Raw genomic sequence first — 18,150 nt, 5'->3', positions numbered from 1 at the left:
AAATATTTTTCAGTAAATAATTTTAATTCTGAAATAGATTAGAGAGATTTGGCAAAGATTTAAGACACAAAGTATATCTATCTACTATTCAGTCTTCTTTTCAGAACCTCCATTTCTACCTCCACACCATAATCTACAGTCCACATGCGCAAATCCCAAATATGCATCTAAAGAGACATAGAGCAGCAGTTGTTATCCGCGTATACCCTGATGTGTTTGGAACTATTCTTTTACTTTGACCAAAGAAAAGAGGACACATGGGAAGCAGTTCAGAAAATCTTTGGACCCTAATCTTTTGGAAGAACCATCATTGATTAATGGATGGATCCTGACACCCTCTGGGCCCAGAGAACTGTTTCACATCTATGTAGCAGACGAAGGGATTGAAAGAGCACAGGTACGGTGCTAGTTTTCCAGACTCAGAACATCATGAGAGTTAGCTATTGGCTCGGTTCACAGAATGGCAGGAATGTCAAGCAGGCACAGCTATATTTGAATCTCTCTTAGCAACCACCACGATGCACCCTGCTAATTCCCTTTCCAGCTTCCATTTTGCGATAATGAATTAAACAAAGGAAACTACTATCTGAAAAAAAAAATCATTAGTTTGTGGAAAGATATATGGAAATACTGATTTTTGTTCCTTCACACACTATGGGGATTTATGCAAAGAGAAAGCAAATGTCACATAGTGAAACTAGGGGCTGACTCTGTTGCCAACAGGCTCATCACTATTTCTCATCTTTGTAACACACACCCACGATATGCTCTTTTTCTTCAGCCTGCTAATCAGGGCAGTGGTACCTGATAGTGGATGACTGACTAAAGAAATCAAGATTGAACTTATTCCCTGAGGCACACTGTACCTCAGATCAAAGAGTGCACACGTGGCATCCTGAAAATGCAATCCAGCTGCTCTCACCTCTTAACTCCCTGACACAGGAACCGAGGACAATAATCCTTATACATCACTGCTACTGTCTTTAAGGACGGAGCAAAGAATTGTAGGGAGAAATTTGGAGATCTGAACTGACTCAAGTGAATAAATTCTTTTCTAATAGCTTAAGGCTAGTTTTGACTTTCGAACCCAAATATCCATATTCCAGTCTCAATGACAAATTAAGAACAGCCATATTGGATGCTAAATGTTTAAAACCAAGATGGTCTTTTTTCAGTAGAATGGATAGGATCTGATCCAGAAATTTTGTTGTATGACACGTTATTCCAAGAATTTGACAGAAATACAGGTGCTTTTTAAAAATCTGTAGCACCTTTAAATATATTGTCATTAAAAACCCTTTCTTTTCTTTAGCTATTTCAGAAGTATTATATTTCTTTTAATGTATGGTTAACAGAAAATATTTTAAAGAAGACTTACCTACCATCTCATAAATAAAAACACACAGAGTAATAACAAAGTTCATCCTGATTTAGGATCAGATTTTAATGGCATAAAGAGCATTATAAATATCAGCAGAAACTATAAAAATGCAACTAATGCTTGTGGGGTTATGAAGTTACATCTCTTTCACCAGGTTTCTACTATATTCAGTTGCATTCAATATGTAGCATTCTTCATAAAGCATAATAAAGAAACTCAGTGTCAACTTAAGCAACTCTAGTGAACATTCCGTTACTTCACAGGGGTATTTTGCTTTATTCTCAGATACTCTGATGGGGAGAGCACTTCCCTGTTACCAACAGAGTATTAATATTAATATCCAGGTGAAATGCTTGTGGAAGCCAATACTTTCATCATGTTAGGTTCACTAGTTAAAAAAATTTTTTTATTCTATTATTTCATAGTTAGTCAACATGGATTATGTAGATTTTGAGATGTCACATCTGCAAAATGGAAGCAAATTACTGAGAAACTTTTAAGTGCTATACACATTGTGAACACTCTGTATTATTTAAGGGTAAAAAATATTCAGCTCCTACTACAATGCATTTCAGGGAAAAACTAGGGTAAAACAAGATAGTAAAGTAAGGTAAGTGAGAGCTAGATTGTAGTAACTCATTCGCTAAAATGGATTGTACTTTTCTTGTTTCTACTGATTTGCCTTCCTTTCAACTTTAAGGTAACTGCATGTGTACCAGCAAAAGATAGCTGGAGAACTCCTGAGGAGATGCAGCAGAAAGAGCAGGCTCCTTGATCCTTTGGATGCTGTCAAACCAGCTGAAAGGGGATGATGACTTGCTTGTCTTTTCAAAGGCTTCAGCGGCCAAGAACGTATTCAAAACAATACATGACTGAATACCCTTTTGTTCTACAATGTGAGTGGTGGTATGTAAGTTCTGCAGCAAATATTAGCAATGCTTCATAATAATAATATTGCTACCAAACCACTCTATTTCTTAAGTTTAAAGATAAACAATGAAAATGGAACTACAATTCAAACCTCTAATAAAGTTGTCTGAATTTTGTATAATCACAAAACATTTATGATGTCGTCTCGATGAAGGTTATGGACAGCTCTCAATAATTCAGGCTCATGGAGAATACAGAATAAGGAGAAGTGAAAACTTACAGAAAATCAAATATTACGAGAGAACCTTGCATTTTATTGCTTGCCTGTTTTTTCATTTCTCACATTTTCTTTTTCTTTTCTTACTACAGTTGCCACTAACAAAATTGGGTCTTCCTATCTCTCCAGGTGACCAAAAATTTTATATTAACATCTTTTTCATGCTCCAGATTTATACACCGAAAATGCTCTATACTTGTTCTCAGTTACCTACTGGGATACTTAAAATGTCCTTAGGATAATTTGGCAATTGTGTGTTTTGCCATGAGATAAAATAATGAAATTATGAGAAAAATAATGTTAGAAACATTATCAACATTTATAATGTTGTCTAATATGTGATAGGAAAAATATTAAGTTTGTGTAACTCTTTAAAGAATAGAGGTTTGCTTTATTTTGTGAGATTATTTTATTTAGGAAAGTTGAGTTAAACAAAGTAAAATGAAAATACTAATATCATTTGTTGGCTTAAAAATCAACCATTTATTGTGTGTGTATGTGTGCATGTCTGTGTGCATGGCCGAGTATGTGTGAATATTTTTATGTGTATTAGGTTTGCATAAAGCAATATACAAATTGCTTTAATAAGCAACTTATAAATAAAAAGCAATATATAAATAAGAAATATAAACATATATGGATATAATTCAGTTATATTTAATTACTCATACAAGAAGTAATTCTGTTTGGTGAGAATTCAGATTTCTGTAACCTCACTTCTTAGCAGAGTTCCTGACTTAATAGCATATATGTAATAAACACTGGGTCAAGTTTTCCTTCAAGATGTCTAGCACAGAAATTGACACAAGATTGTAAACCAACTATAACTCAATAAAATAAAGGTTTTTAAAAAAGATGCTAGCACAATATATCTAATATTAGAGAAAGAAACAGATTTTAGTCATTCAGTTGTGAGTAGTTAACAGCAGGGGAAAACTGTTAAATGAGTTAAGAAATAATAAAAATAATTATCCCACTACCTTCTCATACAAGAAAATATTAAATAACTATAAAGAGATAAAAGTAACACACTGCTTGGAAAGCACACAATTTGGTGGGGGATTAGTTAGGGTGATAAATTAAAATGGGTCATTCTCCGCTGTTTTATCCAGCCCCTTAGGTAACCAATGGCCAAAAGTTTAGATTGTGCCCTTTCCAGCAAGTTTATTTAATGATTAACCTCAAATAAAAATAAATGACCATATAAAAAAATCCAAAGGCTCTTCACAAACGCAAAGCACAACTATTATTATCCCAGTACACCTATCCTTCCAGAGCTTTTTGAGGAAGAAAAAGCTGTGCTTTGAAATGACACTAGTAAATATGTCACTTTCCTTCTGGTTTATCTTTCTTCGTATTTACATACGGACATTCCTTTAAACAAAAGTTAAGAGCCTGAGTTAAACTCAACAAAACAAAAGAGATTAAAGCTGAAGAGGGAGTTTCCCTCCATCAGCCAGGCCTCAGCACAGGGGGTGCACTTCACCTCTAGGGGACTGGCTGCCTCACGGAGCGGCCTACTCTCCGTGGTATGTGAGGTCATCCTCTATCATTCACCCCTCTGACAACCACTTTGTTTTTGACTCTTTATGCCTGTATGTTTATTTATAACATGCCAGAATAACACTGCAATGAATGAAAGTAAATCCAGCAGCATCCGTAAGCCTAAAGATGCTTAAAGATAACAGCCGGTTACCGGATGCCAACTTTTCTGGCCCCATTCACTAACTGCTCCCTGTTTTTTATTGTTGTGGTGTGCTGTAAAATGCTAGTTCTAATTTGTTGGCGCTTCGGTTGTCTTTAATTTTTTTTTCCTTCATGGGTAAGAATGACTTTATTTTAGCTGGGAACAGCAGATCAGTTTCCAAAGTTCATTAGAATTCTCTTGGCCATATGAATATTTGGGGGAAACATTTAATGTGTATTTTTTAAAAAATCTAGAGTGAAGACAGCACATTTATCCCCTTCCCTCAAAAACCCCAAAATCTCAATAAATAACAAAGGTGCATTAGGCTCCAAAACAGCTTAATTGAAACATATGTGGATCCAAAGACCTGCCAAAATGGAATCAGCATTAGAAAAGATGGTTTCATATTTCATCCAGCCATAAAATAGGAACCAAGAGTACATAAAACGTATTGGCCATGTGCACAGAGCTTGTGATGAAGATGGCTCGGAAACTCATTGTGAGCAGGTTAAAAGTGACCTCTGTACATACTTGGGGAGATTTCTTGAGGTTTGTTTTGTTTTGTTTTTCTTTTTTGTTTTTTTGACCTGGATTGACTAATCATAACTTATGGAACAAACAACTTAAAACAGCATCTTGAACCTCAGCCCCTCTGACAGTCACAGAATTTCACCATCAAAATATTCCATTAGAAAATCTCCAAGAAGTAGCAGAAGGTTTGGCACTGAACCCTTAGGATCCCACTAAGGGCCTCTGCCATATCCCATAGCTCGTCTAGTCCAAAACGGCACACTCTACTCCCACAAATTCTCTCCAAAGCCATTCTGAATCCTCTTTTCCTTATCAGGATAATACAGACCTGCATCATCCTCGCAGCCTTCTGACAGGGGCGACAGCAACTGGGGAGGGGAGTGCTCCAACTGCTCATTGTTTCCCTTCACAAAACCCTGCCACAGGGCGCAGATTAACACCAAAAAATAGATGGCTGCAACCAAAGGGAAACATTTCTCAGAATGCCTCCACTTGATTAATGAAGTAACGGAGCGGACCTCAGGTTGACGTTCCTTGTGCACTCCTCTCCCCTTGACCCTCTCCTCCTGGAGCGTCCGCAGAGACGCGCAGCACTCCTGCTTCCTCTGAAGAGTCCCCATTTTCACAGTGTCTTGAAGGAATGCAATAATTATAAAACCAACTATGTTCCCTGCTGAAAATATTCAGATAAAGGATGCATTCTCTCTTTTCACCACCTCTGAACTTCTTTGATGGAGGCAAATGCTATCTTTTTTCTTTTCTTGTAGATACTTTATATTCAACTGTACTTGGACCCTGATGCTTATCTGAGATGCACATGCGGACATCACTGAGCACCTTCCATGGACTAATATCCTACATGTGCAGGAGTATTAGTGACTTTAAGATGCACGGTGGTAATGCCCCAACCGAGATTAGTATTAGACCCAAGGGACCCTTGGTGCTCCTGTCCACAGGACAATGCTCATACGTAGGGTAATGAGAAACAAATGGTATTTGTTCAATGTCTTAATAAAAACTAAAACTTGAGGCGTGTGAATTGCCTTTGCTCTTCCAAACTCTGTCCCGATTTCTTCATATTTTATGGTGCATCACTGTCTGCATTATGACTGCCTTATTCACTCCCTTCTCTACTGAGCTCTAAAATGCCATAAATAATGAAAGAATTGAGTTAACATTTTAAAATACAAACCTAACTCAAAAGTGAGTCGGACAGGGTAAATTACTTTTCCAATTGTCTGAAATCCTCAATCACATACCTGAGAAATGCTTTCTGAAGAATAACGCCTTACAAAAAGAAAACACAACGGAGCCAGGAGAATTCAAAAAGCAGTTTGACCACTTAACCTTTCTTTCTCATCCTAAAAACATATGTTTTTTCTCCGCTTCTATGGTGATTGTCTACTTAGATGATAAATGCTCTAAGTACATACCTTGCACTTCTCTAGGCCATGAGCTCTTGGAATACTGATGCTAGCTAATCAACAAGCATGTGTGTGTTTGTGTGTATATAAATACACGTGTGCACCTATGTATGAAGATGTGTGTGTACAAGGAAAACCAAAAGTGCTTTTTAAATATGTTCAGAGAAGGGACAGAAGAGAAAAGGCTGCAGGCACTGCTTGGAGAAATAAAGGAAAGAATAATCTGCTTTCTATTCACAGGCATAATAAAAAGTAATCTAGGTTTGTATAACAATCTGTATATTTTTCGAAGTGACTAAATGCATATAATTTTATATAATTTTACAGCAACTCTCAAGATGTTGGGTTGGTATAATAACCTCCATTTTATAAATGAGGAAACTGAGAGCAGGTATGATTACCCAAGATAGCACATCCACTTTGGGTAATAACAGTTGGGACTAGAATCAGGCCACTCTGACCATATCACGGGCTCTTTCCTGTGTTGTCTCCCCCGTTTCTGACCTTTACAATGTGTTAGTACATGTTTCTCAAAATTACAGAAGGAGAAGGAATACTCAGCAAACTGCTTGTGGTTCCTAATTCCCACTAGATTTTGTTATCACTCATCTTTCATATATTTTAATTCATCTTTCTCTATCCTCACAATTTCTAAGCAAATTAATCAAGAAGTTACTTATGACCTTCTATGTGGAAAACCTTATTTACCTTCAAAAATAAGAATAAAATGTATCACATTTTCACAAATATCTTCTACTTATCAGTTAAACTTTGATTTCAATTATGGTGCTTTGTAACGTACGATTTAGTCTTTTCTATTCAGAGTAATTGGATTTTCTTTTGTGATTCTCCTATTGCTACTATTAGTTGAAAGTCCTTTATCCAGAGGCCAGGTAAATACTTAGGCAAACTACTTTGAGTGGTAAACAGCCTCTGGGATGGCACCCAGTGAACACAGCCTTTGGTTTCAAGCTCTTCTGAAGTCCCCTTCCCTTCAGGGTGGGCTAGACCCAGTGACTCAATTCTGATGAACAGAATTCAGCAAAAGTGATGGGTTGTCACTTCCAAGATGAGGTTGCCAAAGCACTGTGGCTTCCGACTTGGGCTCCTTCTTTTGCTCTCTCATTTGCTTGCTCAGAGAGAAGCCAGTCACCATGCTGTGAGCTGCTCTATGGAGAGGCCCAGGAGACAAGGACCTGAGTCAACAGCCATGCTAGTGAGTTGCCAAGCAGATCTTCCCCACACTGAGCCTTCAGATGACACCTCAGCCCTGCTTGTCACTTTTTGAATCCAGCCTGTGTGAAGCACTGTACTAAAGACACATAGATAAGTTGTGCTCATATTTCTGACTGTGAGAAAATAGAGTATGAGAAAACCACAAGGCTAACACACATAACTCTATGCTTGACTCTGAGTTCCGGACCTTTCAAGTAGAAAGAGATCTAACATATACAAAATGGTACAAATGACATACAAATTATTAGAATCAAGAAACCATGATTTTGTTAAGCTAGGCCAAAAGATTTTATGAACAAAATGATATAAATTAAGTGCATAATAATGACTTTAAATTCAATACTTAAATTAACAAGGAAAAGAGACATTCATCTCCAAAAGAGTTTCTCAAATAATTTTACAAGTTTACAAAAACATTTTAGAAATATTGTTTTATTTGTCTCATATAAATATATGTAAGAATTATTGCCTCTGGAAATCACACAGAGCCTTGTGGGAGTGGCTTGGACAGGGTCATACTCAAAAACTTGCCTGCACTACGAAAACCTCACATGAGACTAAAGATTTGATAATGACAACTGAGGGCTAAGGTTAAGTTATGATATTTGATTAATGGTGTCCTAGGACTACCTAAATTAAGAGTTTAAAAACAGAGCCTGATATTTTATGAGTCCAATATTTTATATTTAAAGGGTTATGCCTAAGTAATATTGATTTTTAAGATCAAACAGAAGGAATACAAAATAGCACTTACGTCCATTCTTTCAAAGTTATCATCTCCAAGTCACTGAATATACTAATTATTATGCCTAGCTGACATCACTGCTAAATCCTCGTAACACTGGGACAATATTATAACCACGCAAGTAACAGGTAAGTGTCTACGCCAAACCAACTATTTTAAAAAAAGAGTTGTGGGATGGCTTCAAAATAGTCAAGGAGAAAGACTTCAAAAGTCATGCCAGGTATATCAGCAAATAATAGACACACGTTGGGTCAACTGTTTAATAAGCAAGTGCTCCCCATCATGCTTTCTCATTTTAACTTCTCTTCTAGCCAAAAATACTTTTTGAGCTTTATATTCTATAGTTTGTGTTGTGAGAACAACAGAATTATATTTTGCAAATCACTCCCTCCTCACCACCCAAGAATCTGACAGACTCCTCTAGGGGAGCAGAGACTCTATCTCCATCCCCTAAGAGACCCTGAAGTGTGAAAAAGGATCCACAGACAGGTGCACCTGCACAAAGAGCATCTGCATCTACAAGCCAGTAGCAGACTCACTGCTCACGCCTACACCCTGTGGAAAAGGCAGTGCTACTCATTAGTCTCTTCAACCTTATACACATACTCCTCTTAGTAGAGCAACTTTGATTACGTTAAACGATGCTATCTATGATCAACCACTCCTTCTAGGCTGATTCAATTAATAGCATATCACAGAGTCGTTTCAATAACTCCGTGAGACGATCACCTTCAATAAAATTTCTCCTTGGAGTTCTAGAAAAAAAGGAACAATGAATAATTGTGAAGACAAAAAAAGATGCTTTTTGTTTATTCTAACTTGGCCTAAGTACATATAGGTAAATAGTTTAAGCCATGTATCACAACTCAAAGGCAAAAATGTGTTCAAATCTCAGGCACAGGCAAGTAGGCTAGGCACATAAGTAAGACTAATCTATATATGGCAAGGAATTGTGTCTCTGTGTTCCTACCTGTCAACTCCAAGTCCAAACGTAAAGAACCTGGAAAGACTTTACCATCACAAGAAAAAACAAATTAAAGGGAGATTGAGATTAGAAGTCAAACTAGCTACACATAATAAGTGTATTTTCTGGAGGCAGATACAAATTATCAGGAAAGGCACAATTTACGTTTTCGTTTCAACATGATTTTCCATATTACAGTATAATTGCAGCCACTGCCAAAATCACTCTGCCAACATTATAATACAATAAGTCCCTTCTCTTTCAGATCCGTATGTAATTGGCCTTGCTGATTTGCTTCTACAGAATTGGATTGTGAAAGAATTCTTTGGTGTTTGGTTTCTTCCTTTCTGATTAAAATTCTACAGGATGCTTTTTACTAACTTGGGACTCCGTAACTGTCTCTTGCCTCTTCCTGAGCACTTCCTTCTTCCACAAACAAACAAACAAAAAACAAACAAAAGCCTACTCTAACTCTAGAAACTAGACCAATACACCATTTTCCAGGGCTCTGCTGCACTAAATGTCTTGCCTCATGTCTTCTTGGAGTAGCTTCCCTGTCCACGCAGCTTCCATTAATTCTCCACATGGCAGACAGAGTATATGAGAAGCCAGGATCTTGGCCTCCCTAAGGGACAAATCGGCAATCTCCATCAATAATGAATTTCACCCACATTTCCCAAGAGGAACAGGGGACAATTAAAAAGGTTATAAGTCCTTGCACTACCAGAACCTAAGGGCACCTGTGAATGAAACTGGCTTAAGCCCAATTAGAGGAATCAGTACATTTGTCTTCTCTTGGAACAACCCTGCTCTTTCGGTTCCCATCAATTCAGTATAAATCTGACTGATCTTATCCAAGAAGTTAATAGAAAATTGCTCACAGTGGGCGACTGCCACCTCAGTTTCCAAGCAGAGACAGATGGAATTTCCCAGATGGTTTGTCACTGCAAAGTGCGATGCTGGATGAGGCTTCACAGAAAGCATGGTGGAGCAGAACACCTTCTTGGCCTTCACCCATGTCATAGCGAGGGATCTAAACTGATTCTGTTATAAACAAACCAGAATTGCCTCAAGGGCTCACCACCTCTTCCTCTTTAACTGCCTCAAAGGGTTGCAAATCTTATACTGAATTTAGTCAAATTTACCAAGAAGCCCTCATGGGCATATCTTTTTATCAGGTAAAAAACTGAAGAAATAGATGCAGTTATTCTGCCCTATGGTATTGTATATTATACGCAAATGAGATTAAGAACAAACATAAATATACAGACAAATAAAACAGGTACAAGATGGCATTAACTGTGGTTACCGTGTTGCTAAGTTGGGCAGAAGTAAGGCCTCAGAAGATACAGGAAAACGGGTATAAAACCTCAGGGAGAAAACAAGAATCTTGAATAAAGAGAGAGGTGCATCATTCACTGATTTTTAGAGAAAAGTTATGGGAAAGGATGAACTGACTCATTCTTTAAAGGTTATTTATTGAGCCCTCGCTATAAAATCAGACATTGTTCCAGGTAAGAAAGGTACAAAGATAGAAGATAAATAAGGAGCATAGAGTCTGCAGGAGGAGGGGTAGACCTGTAGACTTGAAATTACGTGATAAATGCACTCATCCTAGTAAACCCAAAGATCATGGAATACCCACTTGAGGAGTGGATACCTTTTCCAGACTGGAAGGGCCACTTTGGGGTGACCTTGGGCTGAATTGTGCAGTAAGAATTGGAGTTAGTGTGGTAAAGTGGGGCAGGAGCGGGGAGCACAGGGCTCTCTAGGATGATAAAACAGCACGGCCAAATAAACGCACAGAGGCGTAAGAAGAGAGTACATTCGGAGCACTGCGTGGAGTTGAGGTTGACTGAAACCTACACAGAGGGTGGAAAGGGGCTAAGAGCCGAGGAAGTGAGATCATGAAGGTCCTTTCCCCCAAAGTTTGGGTTCTCTTGTGCCCTTTAGGATGATTTTAAACACACGAGTGATTGGTTTTGCTTTTAGGACGCACTGTGATTTGGGTAAAGAAAAAGGAGACAAGAAGGAAGGCAGAAAGTACAGTTGGGAGAATACTGTGATAATAAGGGAGAAACGATGGAGGCTTCACCTAAAGCAGTGGTGGTAGGAACAGAAAGAAGAGAACAGACATGAAGAAAGCACGAGTTATGGCACTTGGTGTCTAGAGCTGAAAAGGAGAGTCTTGGAAGATGTTTGGCTCTGAGTGGAAGACAAAAACAAGGGTATTAGTTACAGGCAATAAAGGAGAGGGTGTGTGCGTGTGTGTGTGTGACTATGTAAATAAAGGGACATTTGAGATATGAGAGAGGGAGGAGCAGAAATGGGGAAAACATGGAATAACTCGTAGAGCGAACTTCCTGCAGAGGCAGGAAAGGCGAGGCGGGGTCTTAGGAGTAAAGTCAAGAAGAACAGAGACAATATATGGTAATAAACTCTCCTTGTGACTGTTTAGTTAGAGGAAGTCAGTGGAAAAGGCTTGTAAAACAGTTGAAATATGCTATTAGAGAAAGGGTAAAAAGCCAAGGTTAGAGATTTTTTAATTTAAATGTCATTTGTAAATTAGTAGCTGAAGCTTTGCAAGTGGCTAAGCTCCCTGAGGCACTGGGAACAGAGGGAGAAGAGAAGAAAGGCCAGAGTGTTTTGGGAAACACTCACAGTTAAATTCAGAAGAGCCAAGACCCAGAGAGACATGAGAAGTAGGAAAGTATGGTAGTCCTGAGCCCAGATTAGAATGAATATTAAAAAGGAGGATATCATTCACAATGTCAGCATCAATGAAAATAAGTATAAGACCCAATAAAAATTCATCCCCAGCAAAATTATAAATTATATCATTGAGATGGTGAAGATGGGAGGATATAGGTGGAGTCAGTCAGATTGCTCATGGTACGGAAATTCAAATAGATCAGATTTTTATTTTAAGGAGCACTTATTGAATATTTCTTATGCGCCAAGGGCAGTGATCCAAAATTGAATAATAAAGATTTTTAAAAATCTATGTCCTCTAGAATCTCAACAATAATTTGGATATTACTTTCCAATTTACTTCATTATATATCTTAAGAATCTCTCTTGGTATGGCTTCCCCAGAAGGTTACCCTGAGACTGATTCAGTGTAAGTAGTTTATTAGGGAGGTGATCTCAGAAAAATTCAATATAGGTGTAGAAAAGGAAGCAGAAAAGAAAAGGAATCCCATAAAGGGTGTGTTATAAAGCTCACTGGAGCTCAATTTCACTGGCAAACTCTAAGACACCATGAGGAACATTTCTCATATCCTAATGGACAGGTGAGGAACCAGGGGTATTTATCCACCAACTTCTGTCCATTATTGGTTAAGGATTACTTCTGGAAACATTAATTCTCCAGTACCTCCAGCTTGCCTGGCTTGTGTAAGTTTGCTCCTGACGCTGGAAAAAAAATTCCTTGAATAGAAAGTCAGAGATGTTTCCACTAAGCAGCCTTTGACAACACAGGTGAATGCTAGAGACATATGAATAGGGACATGTTTGCCCCAGGATGTGTACAATGTGAAGCTTGAAGACTCTGGCAATGAATGAGCTTGGAGACTGGTACTGGAAGAGTTAGAACTAGAAGGGGAGAAATAGGCATCTAATAATTCTAATATTGCCCTATGATGTGAATCAGGAACCTCTAAGTCTTTCCTTAACCACATTTCTATGATGATAACTATCTTAAAAAATTTAAGTTGCAATTTCATGTGTGTATCATTATTAATTTAATGAAATATTGTCTACTGTACTCTGCATGTGCATTTCCTTTTTGTAGAGTTCAACATCACAAATATCCCACGGGAAAATAAAACAAGGCACTATTCTGATTGAATGGCATCTATAAAATGAGATTTCTCTATCAAATTTTGTTTGTTGAATTTAACAGATTGTAATGAGTGTACTATTATGTAGTAAGTAACCTGGGACTTTCTATTTATGTTCTACTTAATTAAGTATGCACGTCGCGTGATTCCAGCAGTTGGATGAATAAGACTAGTTAGCTACTGACAGCTGATATATTCAAAAGAGAGACAGGGAAAATGTCATTAATGCTATAGATACCTAACCTTACAAATAAACAGTGTTGTTTGATCATTATTAAGCATTTACCATGTGCTACCATAACAGAGGTGTAGCATATTATAAAAATCTCTGTCCTCAGGAGAAAATGGGAGAACTTCAAAGGCACAACATGGAAACATAGAAAGGGTAAAACACTTCCAAAACAGATATTAATCACGATTTAAAGTGATTTTTGAAATCCCTTCCTTGTCAATAGTTCTTTGACATTTTCAATGAATAAAATTTGTAAGATTCTCAAAAACATGAAATTTGTGTCACCATGACAGCCCTTAATGTAAGTTATTCCTTGGCATAGAGGGAGGATGTTGGAAATAAAGTCAGGCTCACTCACTGGCTAACAATTCATTCAGGGGTGTAAGACTATGCTGAAAAAACTGAAACTTACAATTACCACTGATCTTTGGATTCTGAGGTGGTTAATTTTGTGTATCAACTTGGAGGGTGTTTTGGATGAGATTAACATTTGAATCAGGAAACTCTGGGTAAAACAGACTGCCCTCCATAATGTGGATGGGTCTCACCCAATCAGTCAAAAGCCTGAATAGGACAAAAAGATTGGCCTCCCCATATAACAAACTTCATTTACACCATCAACTATTCTGGATCTCCAGCCTGCTGCCCTACACTGCAGATTATGACCAGCCAGCTCCATGATCATGCGAGCCAATTTCTTATAATAAATATCTCTATGCCTCATTCTCTCTCTTTCTCCATACACATACACCCATGCACATAAACACACACACACACACACACACACACACACACCCTATTCTGTTTTTCTGAGGAATCCTAATACAGTGTCCTTGGAAAATAGTTAAATTTAGGCATGTAAAATCCCCAAACACCAAAGGTCTATAGCTTTGTTAATTAATTTGGAGTATCTTTTCACTTTTAAATTTGATAGATTTTAATGGACCCATTTTTACAGGTGACTGAACAGTAGCAGTAGTTAATAGTGGTTGGTAACTTGTGTACGCCACCTCATTCAGTCTTCACAAGAACCTGATAAGCTAGGTAGTATTGTTACCCCTGTATTACAGATAAAATTTCTAAGACAGTATTTTGATTGCAACATGGATTCTCAAGTCAAACTGAGTTGATCTCGGGCCAGTCATTCAATTTCCCAAAGTTTCCTCCTCCGTAACAAAGGAGGAAAAAAGGATATTATCTTCTCATAAGCTTATGTAAGAACTAAATGAGATATAAAACTGGTAATGCACTTTAACCCCTAGCTGGCCCTAAGCCATTAAAGCATAAAACAAGATAATGAGGTGTGGGCAAAAGGGTATTTATTTCTATGTTCAGCGCGTTATATGATTCCAAAAGAAAAACTTTCTGTCAAATCAATTTGTGCGGTGTTTCTAAACAGCCTATGTTTCTTGAAATGTGCTATATCCATCCAAACGCCTGGTCTGCAAAGGCTTCCTGCAGAAGGTGGCATATTGCTAATGCATTTCAAGATGAGAACTTGAAAGATATAAAAAGGATTTGACATCTGGCATGGTGACTCAATTAATTACTGTGTTGGATTAATTAGTGTGCTGGATCTCCTGAGACAACACCACGAGTCTGAACGGAGTAACACTACATTGGTTGGTGAATGAGCAATTTAAAAGAGTGTGCTAATTCCAAATTTGATTCCAGGTCAGGTAAGGAAGGGTTAGTAGGCTACATACTTTATGATAAAGAAAGTTTACCTTCATGGTATAAAATATATATTAAAGTACTGCCCAAATTATACAGAGGTAATAAAATTGTGGAAGTCTTTGAAGTAACTCATAACTCCTCAGTCATGAGTGTATAAAAGTTATATAACAAATATTTTGCCCAAAGTAAGAAAGAAAAGTCCCTGCCTCTAAGCATTGCCTATTTCCTCCCAGAGATTTTTATAAATTCAGAATTCCTGTGAAGAAATCCCTAACAATTTTATCACATGCAAATCGTGTTACTGATGCTACTGAGAAGGAAGGCAGTGTGACCCGGTCTTTAAAAATGCAGAAGCTAGAATCCAAAGGCCTGAGTTTTAATTTTCTTATCCATAAAATACAATTTCAAATAGAACCAAGTTCGCAGGTTGGTTCTGAGGAGTAAAGGAACTAATCCATTTCCAGTTCTCCAGTGTCTAGAAAAGAATGAGTGAGCAAAGCAACTTAGCCAACCGTTCTTCAGTGGTGCCAGCAGTGGCAGCAGTAGTACTAGCTGTATTGAATGACAGAAGATCAAAAGTCAGTTCTGAAAGAGAATGCTATTGCCAAAGAAATATCTTTTTAAAGTATATTTTAGCTAAGCCACTAAGTTTTAAAATAGAGCAAAATGGTGCAGTTTAAGGAAATAACATGAATCAAATATCTAAATCCTAAGACAAAGGAAGAAAACCAGGCTATTAATATTATTTTCTATTAAAAAATGTATTTTCCCATGACTGGTTTTTGATAACCTAAAAAGTATTCATTCACTTCAAATATTATCACAAATACCAAAAACTTCGTATCTATAAATTGAATCCTTCAAAAGATATTAAGTATGACATAAAATAGCTGTAGAGTGGGACACAAAAATATGAAAAAAAAAAAAACACCAAATGATATCATCTGTCTTAAAAAAATAGGAAATTATTTCACTGAAAAATTAAACTTCTACCAATAAGTTTACTTTCCACACATCACAATTTAGTATATGCTAAAATGTATAAAAAGCATCACGCTACATATATAGATGATAATATACAGATTAATCAAAAATTACATTTTCATAGAGATATTAATTTGATTTAATAAAGGGGGAAATCTGCATTTCGTACTTCAACAATAGCTGCCACTTCAGTGGCAGCACACTTTTGAAGACATATCAGAGAAATGACTGAAGGTTGTGTTGGTATCTGATACCCAGTGATAAATAGGATAAATATCTCATTGCCTAAAACATTCTTAAAGCAGTGCTAGAGAACCAGCAGAGACTCCCAGATGAAATGGGCTTTGAACAGCATTTAAAGCATTTAATTAAACCGTGGCTGGTTAGCCAGTCTTCCTCTTGCCTTTGCTTGAGAAATCCGTATGGCTGATACTGGAGAAATCAGTATAGCTAATACTGCCCTATCAAAGGATCAATAGGACCGTCCACTAATACAACTTAACCAACCAAGGCCTGCCACATTTGTGGAATCCCATCTCAGACCCTTTTTGAAGTAGGTGCACGGGACCACCACAAATTAAACTGCCCAGATTAAGTGTTTATCCTGGTCTATCAACCTGTTTGATATCAACGTGAAATCACCTACTTCAGCCCTTTATGGATAAACACGTGGACTCAGGATATAAAAAGCACACTCCAGAATCTCATGTTGTTTGACAGTTTGATGACACAAATGTTTCTTCTCATTCCAATCATTACTTCTCCTTAAATCAGTAAGCTCTGTCTCACCCACGTGGCACCTGAATAAGCAGAGAGCCACATATACCAGTTTCTCTCATGTAATAACTTCAAGAAGAAATTTCTTTCATGTAATAAATGGAAAAAGGAAAGTGACACTGCTGAGTTGAGTGCATTTGTCAAAAACCCTCTGGGAGGTTTTATGTCCGCACAGTGTAGACAGAGTCATTTAGCAGGCATGAAACTCTTCAGACATAAATGACATCTAGAGAGAAGGACTTCTGTTTCATATACATAATTTCTGGATCTCCTAAAGACTATAAAACATTTCTATCCCCAGGTTTTTATCACCTGTATTATCACTTATAATAGGAGAGGTCCTAATACCCTGATCCCTGGAATTTGTAAATGTTACCTTACATGCAAAAAGGAATTAAGAAAGGAGACAGAATTAACGTTGCTAATAAGCTGACCTTAAAATAGGAAGAGCAGCCTAGATCACCCAGGGGGACCCAGTGTAATAACAAGGGTTCCCAAACGTGGAAAAGCGAGACAGAGTCAGAGACAGAATCAAGATGGAAGAGAGCCAAAGGTTGTGAACAGCCTCGAGAAGCCGGAAAAGCCAAAGAAAACGGATTCTCCCCTAGAAGCTCCAGGAAAAAAAAAACTCAGCCCTGCAGACACTTTGATTTCAGCCCAGAGAGATTCATTTTAGGCTGTAAGATGATGAATTTGTGTTGTTTTAAGCCACAAAGTTTGTGGTAATTTGCTACAGCTGCACTAGGAAAGAAACTAACATATTCAGTTTAGAAATAAAGTTTAAATGTAATCAAACATTCCATCGTTCCATTACTTTTCAAAACATCTAATCAATCAGTTGTCCAGACAATCTGACCTAGAGGCAGACTTTATGATCTCAGAATTTTTACAAAAAAGTTAGCAACAAAAATGACAATGCTCATCATTCATTCTCATTCTTCAAGGTACTAATAATGTTACCAAGGAATAACAAGGTTGTTTATTCCTTGTTTGTCATGTAAACCTGTAATGTATGACAATTAATTTACATCATCTTAAAAATAAGAGCACTTGTATATATTATTAAATATGAGCAATATTAGTCTGGCTAAGCAGATAAAGAAACAACCTTATAAATCACCTTACTAAACAACCATTTAGTATGATTAACCTGTTTCCTTCTAAATTCTGTGTATATTACTGTCAGAGACAAACCACTTGGAAAATATCCTGGTTTTGTGGTCCATGAAAAAGAAAAAAACAAACTTATTTTTAGTGATTTCTCTGGGAAGCAAGCAGAGATAATTTCTGAGCTGTGACAAAGTATTAAGAGTCAACCATCTCAGAACGTTCACATACCAAGGAATTATTATTCAGGTCCATCTTCCCCGCAAACGGCCCCCAGGTGGTTCCCACTGGAAGTTGCTGCCGACTCTGAATTTTCCGTTCCCCGTCTTTCTGAAACACCTCCAGCTCTCCTGCAGACAATGAACACAAGCGATGTTTAGAGTACATTCACTTGCACATTACCAACAGCTGCCTCT

The 18,150-nt window shown here is 37.4% G+C and overlaps 1 protein-coding gene across 5 annotated transcripts in view; it reads right to left on the bottom strand.

Annotated features, from left to right (window-relative positions):
• Positions 1 to 18,150, bottom strand: part of ZFPM2 (zinc finger protein, FOG family member 2) — a 428,442-nt gene that overhangs the window by 197,355 nt on the left and 212,937 nt on the right. For all 5 annotated transcript variants that reach the window (XM_074352601.1, XM_074352599.1, XM_074352600.1 and 2 more), the window contains one exon: positions 17,966 to 18,084. In XM_074352601.1, the coding sequence (XP_074208702.1) occupies positions 17,966 to 18,084 (119 nt within the window). The remainder of the gene's footprint in view (positions 1 to 17,965; positions 18,085 to 18,150) is intronic.

Source organism: Camelus bactrianus, chromosome 25 (genome assembly GCF_048773025.1).
Source record: "Camelus bactrianus isolate YW-2024 breed Bactrian camel chromosome 25, ASM4877302v1, whole genome shotgun sequence".
In the NCBI taxonomy this organism is placed as follows: domain Eukaryota; kingdom Metazoa; phylum Chordata; class Mammalia; order Artiodactyla; family Camelidae; genus Camelus; species Camelus bactrianus.
This window is presented reverse-complemented; position numbering and strand designations above follow the sequence as displayed.